Source organism: Alosa pseudoharengus, unplaced genomic scaffold (genome assembly GCF_046254945.1).
Source record: "Alosa pseudoharengus isolate Yale_2024_CS ecotype anadromous, Long Island Sound unplaced genomic scaffold, YU_APseudo_1.1 YU_APseudo_1.1_scf_13, whole genome shotgun sequence".
NCBI lineage: Eukaryota > Metazoa > Chordata > Actinopteri > Clupeiformes > Clupeidae > Alosa > Alosa pseudoharengus.
Window position 1 is genome coordinate 13075703 of NW_027468598.1, and position 14630 is coordinate 13090332.

The window sequence follows — 14630 nt, forward strand, 5'->3', positions numbered from 1 at the left end:
TTCATTTTCAATGATCATTCTGCAAGTCTATTACTCTAACAGCTGCTATGTTTGTTTGTTCCTGGTGCATACGTTTGCATTTGTAAATATATCTCTGTTGGTCTATTTGCATCTTTATCTTTTCATCTGTGTGTGTGCTTTGTGTGTTTGTTCATCCATGTCTTTGGCTTTGGCTCTGTGTGTGTTTTGGTGTCTGTACACCTATGTATGTGTGTGTTGTGTGTGTCTGTGTGTATGTGTGTGTGGGGGGCTTGTGTGTGTGCTTGCACATCTCAGAGTCATCGGGCAGCAGATGTGTGTTTGGTCCAGTGTGCGAGAGGGCGTCGCCCGACCCAGCCGGGCAGCATCATCTTCGAGATAAACAAGTTTCTGATTGGCCTGCAGTCCGGCCAGGAGAGGCACCGCCTCAGCCGATTGGCCAACCAGCATGTCACCGATGATGACACCAACCGCTCTGTGTCCTCCATTGAGGAAGACTTCCTCACAGCCTCGGAGCACCTGGGAGAGGACAGTGAGGAAGACCCCTTCAGAAACGGTGATTCTCACACACACATTTATACAAATATATGCACATACTAAGTACTTTTATCACCTTGACCTTGTTTTGTTGTGTGTGTCTGTGTGTGTGTGTGTGTGTTGCAATTTCTGATAATAGCACAAACCCATGTGTTCAACACTCCGTGCAATCACTAGATAACCACATTTCAGTTCACAGCATCATCGATGTGCTTCTCAACACTGCTACTAAACAAGTCACGCCGGCTGCACACTTCGAGTTTTTTTCCAATTGCTAAAACACAACTTTTTTCACAAAACCACACACCCAAACTGCAAAATATCTCATATATCCTGCAAAATGAAGCACTGCAACCAAAACTACATATAGCATTATCAAAATCAAACTTTTGCACCAAATGGCACACACTTCATTCATGTTACTAGATTTTTGTCTAACCAACTACACACTGGTGGACATAATGAAAATCACTCACCTTTAGTATGCTTTACCATAATACCAAAATAGTTCAAATTGTAGAAAATTCTTTAGATTGTTCACATGCACAGAAATATGTGCAGATACACACACATGCTGTTGAAACATTTATTTTTTTATTTTTCACCAAACAAGTCAGTGCAACATATGCACAGCAGATATATTTACATTGGAGTACAAAAATATGCTCACAAAAACAGTAAACTGAAAAAGAAAATTGCAGAAAAAAAGAACTCTTCTATGGGGTTCAGAAATGGTGAGTACGGTATGGTGGGAGGTATTGCAGAAGAAATGGTGGGTGGTCAGCAAACCAGTTTTGGACTGCTGCACGATAAAAGCTCACCTTATCCCATACTACAACGTACTGGTTTCTTTGATGGTCTGCATCATTCATACGCTCTGATGGTATGAGAATGTTGTGGAGTCTGTCCAGAAATGTGAGAATATATTAGCTGTGTTGTATGGTCCAAGGTTGGCATGACGGTGGAGGACGCCATGCGTATTGGAGATGGCAGCGCACATTGTGATATTCCCACCACGTTGGCCAGGAACATCTATAATGGCTCTGTGGCCAATGCCATTTCTCCCCCTTCTTCTGGTCATTGCTAGGCTGAAACCAGCCTAATCTAAAGATGAACTCATATGAGCATGCATTTTCACTACTCCCTGAAAACAAAGAACAAAAATCAGTGAATATGGTGTTATCCAGTACACTGGGAAACAATGTTGCGTGTAGTGTACTGCAGTCAATATTGTGTTTCTCTCAAACGGCACCTTATAAAGGTGTTTCATTCTGATTTGGTTTCGCTTGAGAATGTGAGCCAATGTGGACAGACTGACTCGTTGAATGTTGCTGAATATGGTGTTGTCTTGGATGATGTGGTTTTGAATTTCTTGTTATTTGATGTCATTATCTTCCAAAACCAAGTTTACAATGGCAGCTTCTTGTATCCCGGTGAAGTGAACATTTGGCCCCTTCCTCCACCATGGCTGTGTCTCTCAGTCCTTTAGAAAAACAAAAAGACAAAAATATAGGGCTTGGACAATGCAGCCTAAAGATATTTCCCCCACAGTAGAGTAAATTGTACAGGAAACTTGTACAGTTAGTGTATGACATCAGCCATTCATGAAGTAAACAGGTGTCACCCAACTGATACACTATGACATGGTGTGTACTACATAGTGTGAAAGAAAATAATTTTGGTTGCATACCTGTACTCCAGTCTGTCTGGATGACACAGGCGATGGTAAAACGGCTCAAGTTGGGCTGCACTCTCTGTCCTCTCTGTGTGTCAGTTTAAATAATTGTGCTATGCATGGCATTTTAGTATGTTAGCAATTGGAAAAAAACTGTAATAAAATGATCACAGTGTAACCAGATTTGCAAAGCCATGAAGTCAGGTGGTGCATTAAGGGATATGAGGAGAGTAGCGTGCCGTGGCGCTCTCAGACAGGTATTTATATCAGGGCCATTGTCTGTGTGACGAGCAGGAGCGCTCCAGCACTGCAGTCTGGCAGGTGTCCCAGACAGGGATTAAGGCCATTTGCCGCCACTGAGGCTAACGCAGAGGCAGAGACTGGAGCTTCTGCCACATCCACTCTCTCTTTCTCTCTCTCTCTCTTTCTTTCTTTCTCTTTTTCTTTCTCTCTCCTAGCACAGAGACTGAAGGCTCTTCCACAGTGTCTCTCTCTCTCTCTCTCTCTCTCTCTCTCTCTCTCTCTGTCCTAGCGCACTTTAGGAGATGGTAGAGGCGGTGCTGCAGCGCTTGGCACTAGCGCATATCTGCCGTTGGGAATACAGCAGTAACATTTGGGTTTATGAGCACAATAGGTCTGTAGGCCATGCATGAGTGTCCTGGCAGTGGCAGTCGTATCGCACTGCTATTAATGTGGAGGGGGTGTGCTGGGGGGAGGAGGTGAGATAGGGGGAGGAGGTGGGGGGGTTATGGGGGGAGCGAGTGATCAAACCAAATGCCACAACATGTAGACTGGGAATAATGTACCCGATAAGAATCTGACGCCGTAGGCATGACACATTTCGTCATGCTACTCCCGAACTTCCGTTTAGAATGCCATTTTGTTGATACAAGCTGCAAGCTTGTGTTGTGAAAAACATTCCGTATATGTAAAGTATTTTCAGTAAATATCACTTGTTATATTTCAGGAAGTTGGCGTTGTATTGAGTTTGTCATAAAAGCACTTTATGTAGCTGTGACACTACTTAAGCAAAGAGATTGTAAATCGTCAGTAGCTTGCATTCCTCTCCATATCTCTCACTTTGCTCCAGACTGGCCCATATATTGTATAGTAGACATATGTAATTTAAAAAGCTCTCACACAGCCAACATTCATCAAATACACAAAAAAACACTCACAATTTAACACATATACGCAAATGTAGCCTCCTGAATATCTGGATGCGTTTCATGCAACAATTCAGACTCAGCTTTTCTGTAATGTCACAATATAATTATATAGCCTCGTCGCCACATAATGTATTCGCAATTTATATAATGTGTCATAATATCACAATTTATAGGCCTTGTTGCAATGTATAATGGACTGAACCTATCATAATATGGAGCAATTAGGATGGTGGTACTGGGTCATAATTATATGACGATTAGACGAGCAGTGGTTGGTGGTGTTAATGTGTTGTCTGGAAATTGAGTGAGAGAAAGAGAGGGAAGAGAGAGAGAGAGAGAGAGAGAGAGAGAGAGTGTTTGTGTGTGTGTGTGTGTGTGTGTGTGTGTGTGTTTGTTAAATGTGTTAGCAGTAAAGTGATGACTACAGTAGTGGCGTAGCTAAGTACATTAGCACCATTGGGGGCTGTGCTGCTGTAACAGGATTTGATGCTATGGGGAGAGCAGATGGTGGAGTTTAATGTTAATCATTACACACCTTTCTCCCCAGGTTACCTTTGCTGGTGTGTGTCTGTGTGCAAGCATGAGCGTTTGTTTGTTTGTGTGTGTGCGTGCATGCATGTGCATGTGTGTATGTATTTGTTCATAGATCTCAGACCTCATGGGGCAAAGGCTCATGTCATCATTTCCCACTTCCTAGTCCACACACACACATACACACACACACACACACACACACACACACAGCACTCTGTAATAACACACACTCTTCAGATAGCGTCTCTAAATTCGGAAAGACAAACAAGCCATAAAGACGCACAAACAAACATGACCCCACCTGCTCAGCTACTGTTGACTCTCATCTGTTTCCACCATAAAAGTCAATAACATGGTCAGGAGGTCATTGTTGTTTACAAGACAAACACACGCACACACACATACACAAACATACAGACACACGCACAAGCACACACACACACACGCACACACACACACACAGACACACACACACAAACACACACACACACACACACACACACACTTCCATACCCAATGCCTACATGTTGCTTAGTGACATCCTATCACTCATCAGACTGGTGTCCTGAGCTTCGTACAATGCAGCCTTTTAATCTGTCTGCTCTGCATGCTTGACTGGACACATTAGCACCAGTCGTGATAAGCTGAGCGTGACACACACACACACACACACACACACACACACACACACACACACACACACACACACACACACACACACACACCTGACCTGACGTAGCTAATGGAACACCGTGTAATTGCACTGACAGTAATCAGGTGGGCCTGGAGCAGTGTGGTGGTGGTGGGTAGGGGCTCAAGATGTGTTGTGCATGTGCAACTGTGGGAGAACAAGGACTGGAGACCCCATGATCTAAGGATCTAATGAACACCTGACACTTACCCAACGAATACTTTCTCCCACTTGTGTTCAGGGAGCTGCAGCATCCTAGTAAAGTGTGTATGTATGTACTGTAGCATGAGTGACTGGTACACATATGCACACTGCTTCACTTCAGACATGAGTAAATGGTATATATATGTACATTCTACTTCAAACCAGATAGCAGGGAAGTGTACACTGATGCCCACTACCTCAGGCTAGTCAGTGAATGACCAGTGACACATACTGTATACCGTACGACTCACCACACATTGGTGTAAAGTACACTATACACTAATCCACTTCAGACAATACATATGTTAAGCACACCAATCTCAACGCCCATACTTTGATACTCTAATTATTCAAAGGACTTTGGAACGAATCAACCAAGTAATTTCAAGTCACTGTTATCTATTTAGCGCATTTTTGTATGCACAGAGTGCAACCCAAAGCGCTCCACATAGTACAAGACATTGACACACAAGATAAAAGATGCCAGACAGAGCGGCGTAGTCGCCAGCGTACCCGTGACCAAGACATACAAGACAGACATCAAACAAATGAACAAATAATAAAAAAGTAAAAAAGAAAATCAATTTAAAAAGAAATGTTCATGTTAATAATGACAATATATATATAATATATAACATATTTAACATATAATAATGATAAAATATGGAGGACCTCACACAGACTTGAGTACTATGTGGAGGTGCAGCAGGAAGCAGCAGTTTACAGCATGACTGAGCACTTTCCAAAAAAAACAAAAAAAAATCTATCAGAAGGCTGCTGAGGACTTCCTGAGTAGTGTCATGGCGAACATTACTTTCAGGCTTACGTGGGCACAGCAGCGGCGTTTAGAAAACGTTATCAGTGGCCCAGTCAGAGCTAATGTAATTTGACTGGCCAGGCCCTGCTAGCTGACTCAGGCCCCGCACTAATGCAAATCTGTCTCTGTGAAATGACTTGTATTCACAGAAAGGTCAGCAAACATTCATTTAGATCGGGAGTGAAGGCTGATGGGCTTTTCTGCATACACAGCTAGGTTTGAATTGTGTGTGTGAAGTGTGTGTGTGTGTGTGTGTGTGTTTATGTGTGTGTGTGTGTGTGTGTGTACTGTATGTGTGTGTGTGTGTATATATGTGGGTGTGTGTGTGTTTGTGTGTGATGTGTGGTAGTTGTTAAGTCAGACATTTGTGTGTGTATGTGTGTGTGTGTGCGTGTGTGTGTGCGTGCGTGCATTACATTATGTCAAGGCGATAATGATTTCACGTTACACTGGCCAGTCGTGCCTTTACCCACGGGCAGCCGAAGCTGTGCCCGGCTGTCCCTATTTAGGGCACAGCCAGCCCTGGGACCCCAGACACTACTGAGCGGCTATGGCAACCCTGCACTGATCTATAATTCATATGAAAGGAGATGTGCAGCTGATAATGTTTGAAGGGTGTTCTCACCCCTGAGCCAATGTAGTCCTCATCATCATCACATCCTCACTGATAGAGATCTGCACTTCTCTGGAAGGAGCAGAGGGACTTAAAGGAGAGAGAGAGAGAGAGACTTAGAGGAGAGAAATAGAGGGAAAGAGAGGGGGACTTAGAGAGGAGAGAGAGGAGAGGAGGAGAGGGGAGGCAGAGAGGGAAGGAGATAGAGGGAGAGGCAGAGAAATACAGTTTTTACCTATTGTTTACACACATTTTACAGAATTTGGCTCATTATGTAAAAAATCTACATACAGCCAAATAAGACATAGCACTTGGAAATAAAAAAAACTCACATCTATGGCAAAATGAAACACTGCCATCAAAACTCAACAATCCTTTCTAAAAATGTGTTTAAGCTACGGTTACACAGTGTTTAAGGTATGCTACAAAAAGTTTAGGTTTTGAGGCTTTGGTCTAAGCATTCATTTTTTAGTGTGTAAGCAATGGGTAAAAACTGTTGTAGTAGAAGAGTTGGAGAGTTGGAAACGTATAAGAAAGAGTGATTTGAGATGTTAAAAGTACACTATGCAATAGCATAGCTATACAGCATAGACGTAGCAAGTCGATACCCAGAAAACCAGCCATGCAACTTCAAGAACGGTGGCCCGACAAATCTCACGAGAATCGTGAAACATTACCTTATCAGTAGATATAGCTCTTTGGAGATAGTTTTTGCCTGTTGTTATCCTTCACCTCCACAACAAAAGCATTTCCATTGTATACAGGGGGGATAAGTCACTGAAGTTTGCTATTTACAACAACAGAGAAAAATATAAATATATCGCTTCATTGGTATTTTATTGAAATAGTTCCATGACAACTCTGACCCAAATCAAGAAATTGAGAGGAGAAAGAGGAGGATGTACAGGTCAAGTCAAGAGAGAAATGCAATCGAAAGAAAGAAAGAGGGAGAGAAAGAGAGAAACACAGAATTGGAGAAAGGTGTGTTTGTGTGTGTGTGTGCGTGAGAGAGAGAGAGAGTTGTGCGTGTGTGTGTGTGTGCAATCTGTGCATGCGTGCATGTGTGTGTGTGTGTGTGTGTGTATGTGCGTGTGTGTGTGTGTGTGTGTGTGTGTGTGTGTGTGTGTGCAATCTGTGCATGCGTGCATGTGTGTGTGTGTACAGTATGTGCGTGTACTGTACAGTATGTGTGTGTGTGTGTGTGTCTGTTGAGCAAACGTCAGTGGGGTGTATTGATGGCTTACTTAAGCTGGGCTCACCTCGTCACCTTTCCCGTGGGGCTGCACTGCAGGAGGAGACAGACTGCCTCTCTAACGACAACAGGCATCCCCTTCTCCCTTTCTCCTCTGATTCTCTTTTCTCCTCTCTCTTTCCATCACATGCTCTCTCCTTCCTCTCCTCTCCTGCTCTCTCTCTCTCCTTCTCTCCCTCTCCTCTTCTGCTTTTCTTTCCTTTCTTTCCTCCTCTCTTTCTCTTTCCCTCACACTCTCTCTCCTTCCTCTCCTCTTGTCTCTCTCTTTCCTCCTCTCTCTCTCTTGTTCCGTCACCCTTTCTCTCATCCCTACATCAATCTCTCTGTTCACCCCTCCAGGCCTCTCTTCCCGATCGCTCCTTCTTTCCTTTCCAATTCCGTTTATTTTCTCTCTCATCTCTACACCACTCTGTTCTCCCTCTTCCTTTAATGTTTTCTTCCTTCTTTTCCTTTAATGTTTTCTTCCCTCGTTCCCTTGAGTGATTTTGCTTATTGATTATTGCTCTGACCTGCTGTGATCTGTTTGCTGAAAACTTAATACAATTTCTCATTTTCTCCCTCTCTTTCTCTTCCTCCCTCATTCTTTCTCTCTCACTCTCTCTCTTCCCTCTCTCTTTCTGCAGAAGCAGATGGAGTGGATGTGGGAGAGGTGGCGGCGGAGCTGCTGAGAAGGAGTCGCCTTCCACCGCGTCAGCGCAGGGGTGTAGCCGGGACCCCCTCCCTTGACCAGAACGACAGCGAGGACTCCGAATCCACCCTGCGGTCCTCGCCTGCCTCCGTCTCCCAGAATCCTCGCGAGTCGGCTGGCCGCTACGCCACCAATCTGGCCGAGACGGTGCTGCAGGACGCCTTCATCCGGCTCTCGCAGGACGAGGCGCCCTTCTCCCCCGCCGCAGCCCTCAGCCTGCCTTCGTCCTCCTCTTCCTCGTCCTCCTTCCAGCTCCCCAAAATCGTCATTGTCCAGAGCCCCGACTGCGCCGAGGACACCACCGGCGACTGGCCCGATCATGGGCCGGACGTAGCCGCGCCACACGCCGCCGGCGAGCGACACCGTCCAGCCACGCAGCGCAAGCCGCATCAGCAACGGCACCATCATCATCCTCATCCACCGCACTCCAAGCATCAGCACCAGAAGCTCAATCAGGAGGCCCAGCAGCAGCAGCAGCAGCAGCATGCGGCCTCCAAACCCCTGGAGGTGGCGCTGGCGTGTGCCGCCAGTGTGATTGGCACCATCTCCACTCCGCAGGTGGCACAGCATCTGGCCATGGACCCTGCCGCACGCACAGCGATGGACGCTGATGAGGATGACGGACCGGTGGAGGAAGAGGAAGAGGAGGAGGAGGATGAAGAGGAAGGGTGTGACACGGAGGAGGGCGAGTTCTCCCTCACCTCGGCCATGTGCGGGATGGCGCAAGTGGCCGGAGCCGTGGCCGCCGTGGATCTGCCCTTTGACCCCGCGGAGCCGGACGACGGCGGCGGGCGCTACTCGCCGTCTCTCGGGCTGCTCTCGGCGGCGCAGGCCAGCGCGGCCGTGCCGCTCCACGCCAGCCTGGCCGAGGGCACCAGCGTGGAGGCGTCGCGTGCCAGTTTGGCACGGGCGCTGCTAAGCGAGGCCACCAGCCTGCTGGCACGACCCCGGCCCCAACGGCAGCAGCTGCGGCAACGGCAGCCTCGCAGCGTGGCACAGCTACTGGAGAGCACACAGCGCCGCCTGCTGGCCGGGGTGACCGGCACCGAGCGCAGGGTCAGGGACGAAGGACCGGACGAGGAGGAGGGGGGCCGAGGGGAGGTCGAAGAGGAGGAGTATGCTGAGGAGGAGGTGGAGGAGGAGGAGGAGGAGGAGGAGGAGGATGACGAAGAGGAGGAGGAGGATGAGTTTGTGAGAGACGTGGCGGAGAGCGTGCTGGCGCACGCGCTGGAGAAGGCGGCCAAACGGCGTGAGCTCGATGGCCGGCAGAAGGACGCGGGCGGCGCCGGCGACTGGGAGGGGCAGCTGCGCGACACCACCGAAGGCGTCCTGTTCGCTGTGCTCCGGCTGACCGCCCGGCGTCTCGGACGTGTGTCGCGCCACGCAGCCAAGAAGAGCCACCGAGACCGCAACCACGACGGCAGCGGGGTCCGCAGAGAAGGGGAAGGAGGAAGGCTCTTGCAGGCCCTAGAGAGGGGAGGAGGAAGAGGAGGGGGAGTCTTGGGGACGGTAGGAGCTCCCGGGTCACACAACGGGTCACCTCAGCGCGTCCGCAAACCCAGCGGAGACGGCGAGCATGCCCTGACCTCAGCGTTTTCCATGGAGCAGGAGAGCGGCAGTGGAGGGGTGGACAGAGGCCAGGGGAAGCGAGAAAGAGAGCGCAGCATGGAGGCCAAGCTGCCGTCGCTGGACAGCTCGCCGCGTCACGACCCGCGTCTCAGGGCCAGGGGTTACGAGGTCAAGCCCTACGCCCTGAGCCCGCAGCACTCGCTGGGCGACACGCGCACGCCCGTCACCTGCTTCGCCGAGGATCTGGCCGCCACGGTGGTCTCCATGGCTACGGAGCTGGCCGCCATCTGCCTGGAGAACTCGAGCGGCAAGCAGCCGTGGTTCTGCGCGCTTAAAGGCTCGGGGGCTCTGGGCGGCATGATGACCGCAGGGGCCGGACTGGACGCGGGGTCGTACCTACTGCCCACCTGCCGTTCGGCTGCCGGTGGTGGAGGAGGAGGAGGGGGGCTCCGTAAGAAGCACCGTCCACCGAGGCTGAGCGAGATCAAGCGGAAGACGGAGGAGCAGCCTGAGCTCATGGAGCGGCTGGTTAACCGCGTGGTGGACGAGACTATCAACCTGGACATGGAGCCTGTCGGAACCAGCGCCAACGGCCATCACCACAGCAACCATGTCAACAACACCAACGGCATCAGTGACCCCTTCGCCCTGTTCGCCTCTGAGGTGACCGCGCGCATCCTCAACTGCCCCGAGCTGAGCGTGGTGGACACCTCGTCCTCAATGTCCAGGCAGCAGCAGGGACCTGCGTCCACCTCGGCCACCTCATCCCCCTGCCCAACGTCCCCGCGCGGGCGCCTGCAGTGTGAGCGCTGGAGCTCCCGGGGGAAGGCGGCCAGCTGCGAGAGCATCCCCGAGGAAGAGCCATCGGGCCTGGGCGGGGGCCGCGGCGGTCCCGGGGGCCGGACCCTGGGGCCCGGCAGCCGACTGGGGCCCGACCTCAGCCGCTCGGTGTCCAAGCAGTCGAGCTGCGAGAGCATTACCGACGAGTTCTCCCGCTTCATGGTGGGCCAGATGGAGGCGGAGGGCCGCGGCTTCGACCTGCTGCTGGACTACTACGCCGGCAACAGCGCCAGTGCCATCCTGCAGGCAGCCGTGCAGCAGGCCGCCACCGGGGGGCGCCGTAACAACAACAACAACAGCAGCAGCAACGGGGGCAGCAGCGCACACCTGAGCCTGCGCTCGTCCTCCTGTTGCCTGTCCAAGCAGTCCAGCACGGAGAGCATCACCGAGGAGTTCTACCGCTACATGATCCGCAACATGGACAGGGATGGCCGACCCGAGCTGCTGCACTTCGGCGGCGGCTACGTGAGTGGACTGAGCCGGGCCAAAGAATGGAGCAACAACCTGCTGCCGCCCTCCCCGTCGGGCCGGAATCCGTTCTGCATCCGCCAGTCGTCGGTGCCCGACCGGCGGTCATCGGACTCGCGACTGACCGTCACGGCGCCCATCAAGGCGAACTCGTTCGACGGGTTCGCCCGGGGGTCGCGCGGCAGCACCGGTGGAGGGGTCGGGGAGACTGGCGGGCTGAGCGTGCGCTCGGCCGAGAGAGCCTCGGCTGCCGGACTCTGCAAGTCGGACTCGTGCCTCTACCGCCTGGGCCAGACGGACCGCGCCACCGACATGCTCATCCACGACACGTGGTCCAGCTCCATCGAGGCGCTCATGCGCAAGAACAAGATCATCAGCGACGCCGCCAACGACTCCTGCGACGCCATGGAAACGACAACGACAACAGCAGCAAGCACAGCAGCGCAGCCTGGGGTGTGCAACTTTGCTAGCCGCCTGGCTGCGGACATCGTGGAGGGAGGGAGGTCCGCGGCGCTGGGCGCAGGCGGCCCGTCGACCGCTCAGCAGCAGCCGCAGGAAGCGGTCACCATTCGAAAGCAGCCGTTTACGGTCGGGGAGAGGCGGCGGGGCTTCAAGCAGTCGCGCCCAGCGGGGGGGCGGAGCCAGTCCAGTCTGGAACAGCAGGAGAGCATGGAGGCGGGGCCACAGGGCCACAGGGGCGGGGCCCGAGAGGTGCCACTCATCCACATCGAGCCGGACCAGAGAGAGGAGTCCAGGGAGGGTCCAGCGGAGAGGAGCGCCCAGCCAGGCAGCGGGGAGCAGAGAGGGAGAGAGAGGACACTAGTGAGCAGAACCAGGTGAGAGCTGTGTACGGTCTGCTGCTCAGTATGGATATGGGTAACACACACACACACACACTCTCACACACACTCACAAGGTACCCACACACACACGGTACCCACACACACACATAAACACACACACACACACACACAAATACTAACTCACATACACACTCACAGGTGGTAAGATGTGCACAGTGCATACTGAAAGGTGACGAAGTGTTAAAACAGCCTTATTTAAAGCTAGGTGATGAGACAAAACATATTACAGATTTATCAGCAGATTCAAACAGGGAAATCAAGCAGATATAGAACATATCGTCACTTAAGTATCCCAACACGAATGAGTGTTTTAACAAATCAGGACTGATGGAATGGAATGGAAAGGAATGATTTAAAGAATCTATTTTAATGGAACAGTTATAAAAGATGTAGAAAAGCACAATAGTGTATAGCCAAGTATAGGCCAGGTGATGTAATTTTGTCCACTGAAAACATGCTTAATTGTGGATTTCTCTACTGAATCAGTGGTATTGGCGAATTCTTAAGTCTTACTGCTTTAGGCATAATGAGGTACAAAGATTTCCCCTCCAAGTCGACCTTTTGTTAACCGCCTGAACTGTAATTGCCTGAATAAGTAATCAGATGTAGCGCCCGTATCTCCTCCCTTTACTGCAGATGTGCAACTCTCTTGAATACATATGATATGTATGAGCTAGCAAGGGGTCGCGTTTTCCCTTACTACAGAAAGTGCACATGAAGCCTGGAGTGCCCAGTGTACTTATCCGCAGGCAGAATGGCCGCTGTGTGGGGAGAGCGCTGAGCAATGCAGTGAGGCTGCTCTCGGACGCCTCAGAAACACTGATGTTGCCTCTCTGTCACACACACACACACACACACACAAACACACACACACACACACGTATTTGCTGGCACACACCTCCCATATCCCATTAGTTCATACAGCAAGTGGACCAGAGTGAGAGAGAGGGGGGAGAGAGAGTGAGTGAGAGAGAGAGAAAGAGAGATCAAAGAAAGAATTAAGAAGAAGGGTAGATTGAGACTGAAACAGAACACACACGGCTCGTCAGCTTTGAGGGATCAGCCAGCGGCCTTTGAGAGAGAGAAAGAGAGAGAGAGAGAGAAAGAGATAGCTCAAAGAACGAATTAAGAAAAGGGGTAGATTGAGACTGTAACAGAACACACACGGCTCGTCAGCTATGAGGGATCAGCCAGCGGCCTTTGAGCTCACTGGAGGAGAGATACGCCTTTGATCTTTAAAATGCTTTTCAGACCCCACTCTTTTTGAGACACACACACGGACACATTTACACACACACACACACACACACCCTGGTTCTGTGACATAATACAGCTGGCTTGAGCCTTTTCACCGTCTCACGCCGCTGACAGGGCCATGGGTGGCATGGACAAGTGCAGCAGGTATGAGCGATGGGGTGACATTAACATGGCCTTTACGCAACCATCAGACCATGCCGTCTGATGGACACACTCACACATGGGGCTTACACACATGCACACACACACACATACACACACACACAAACATGCACACACACACACACACATGCACACACACACACACACACACACACACACACACTCAGTCACCTGCATTGGATTGATGTAACTGAGAAGGAAGGAGTTCTTAATGAGGTGCTTGACATTTTTGGATATATTTGGAACTGAAGATGGACACCCTGGAAGGAAATGTGAGCCCCTTGATATGCTGTACACCCCTGGTCTCTATACTAAGGCCCCTTGATATGCTGTACACGCCTGGTCTCTATACTAAGGCCCCTTGATATGCTGTACACCCCTGGTCTCTATACTAAGGCCCCTTGATATGCTGTACACCCCTGGTCTCTATACTAAGGCCCCTTGATATGCTGTACACGCCTGGTCTCTATACTAAGGGTGACTTGTATTGAAAAACCTACTTTTCTGCAAGTGCCTTTCCCATCCTTTTGGACACGTCAGTTGCTCTGTTCAAGTCACACTTACACTCATGTTCAGAGATTACATGATTTGCTCAGGTATTCTTGTGGAATACGTAGACATATTATTAGTTTCAACTGCTTACAAACTGAATTTTAGCTTGTCACACTATTTTCTAAACATGCCAGCACCATAACCCCACACCAAATCTGCAACACCAGTGTTTGACTCAGTTTTCAATTTCCTACAACACTTTTTGCAAAACACTACCTAACACACAAAAATCTAACAGGAAGTAGCCTGATTTCATTTTTTAAACACAACCTAGCAAAATGCCACACTTACTGTATTTGCCATTTATTTACACTCAGTCCTCAATGTACAAACACTCATTACTTTACTGAACACCATCTGATCATTGTCTTAGTATAGGCCTATGAATATACTCTCTATGTAGGTATAGACCCTTTCAATCTGTTCCTAGAGGATTTCCAGTTGAAATTGTCAGAACCAATGCAGATACTTTGGGATGAAAATTAATTGGACTTTAGTGTAACCCAAGTTACCATTAGCTCAATGTAGTTTTCTGTGCTGTTTGTTTCTGCAGTTGAAAGGGTCTATAGGCCTATGAACACACCCAACTGGCACACTTCAATATTGCTTGTATTACAGTACATGCTTACTGTGTATTTCAACTTCTCTTAAAATGACTTTCACTCTTGTATGGAATACATAGAAGCCCATCGAAGACAGAAGAGCTTTTTGGGTTTTGAGCAACAGTGTGTACATGTATCCAAAATGTCATATTATGACA

The 14630-nt window shown here is 49.7% G+C and overlaps 1 protein-coding gene across 1 annotated transcript in view; it reads left to right on the forward strand.

Moving 5' to 3' along the window:
• The window catches only part of sphkap (SPHK1 interactor, AKAP domain containing), a 69106-nt gene that overhangs the window by 45095 nt on the left and 9381 nt on the right, over positions 1–14630 (forward strand). Inside the window, exons 6-8 of the mRNA XM_076281675.1 lie at positions 277–535; positions 8095–9274; positions 9371–11872. Of these exons, the coding sequence (XP_076137790.1) occupies positions 277–535; positions 8095–9274; positions 9371–11872 (3941 nt within the window). The remainder of the gene's footprint in view (positions 1–276; positions 536–8094; positions 9275–9370; positions 11873–14630) is intronic.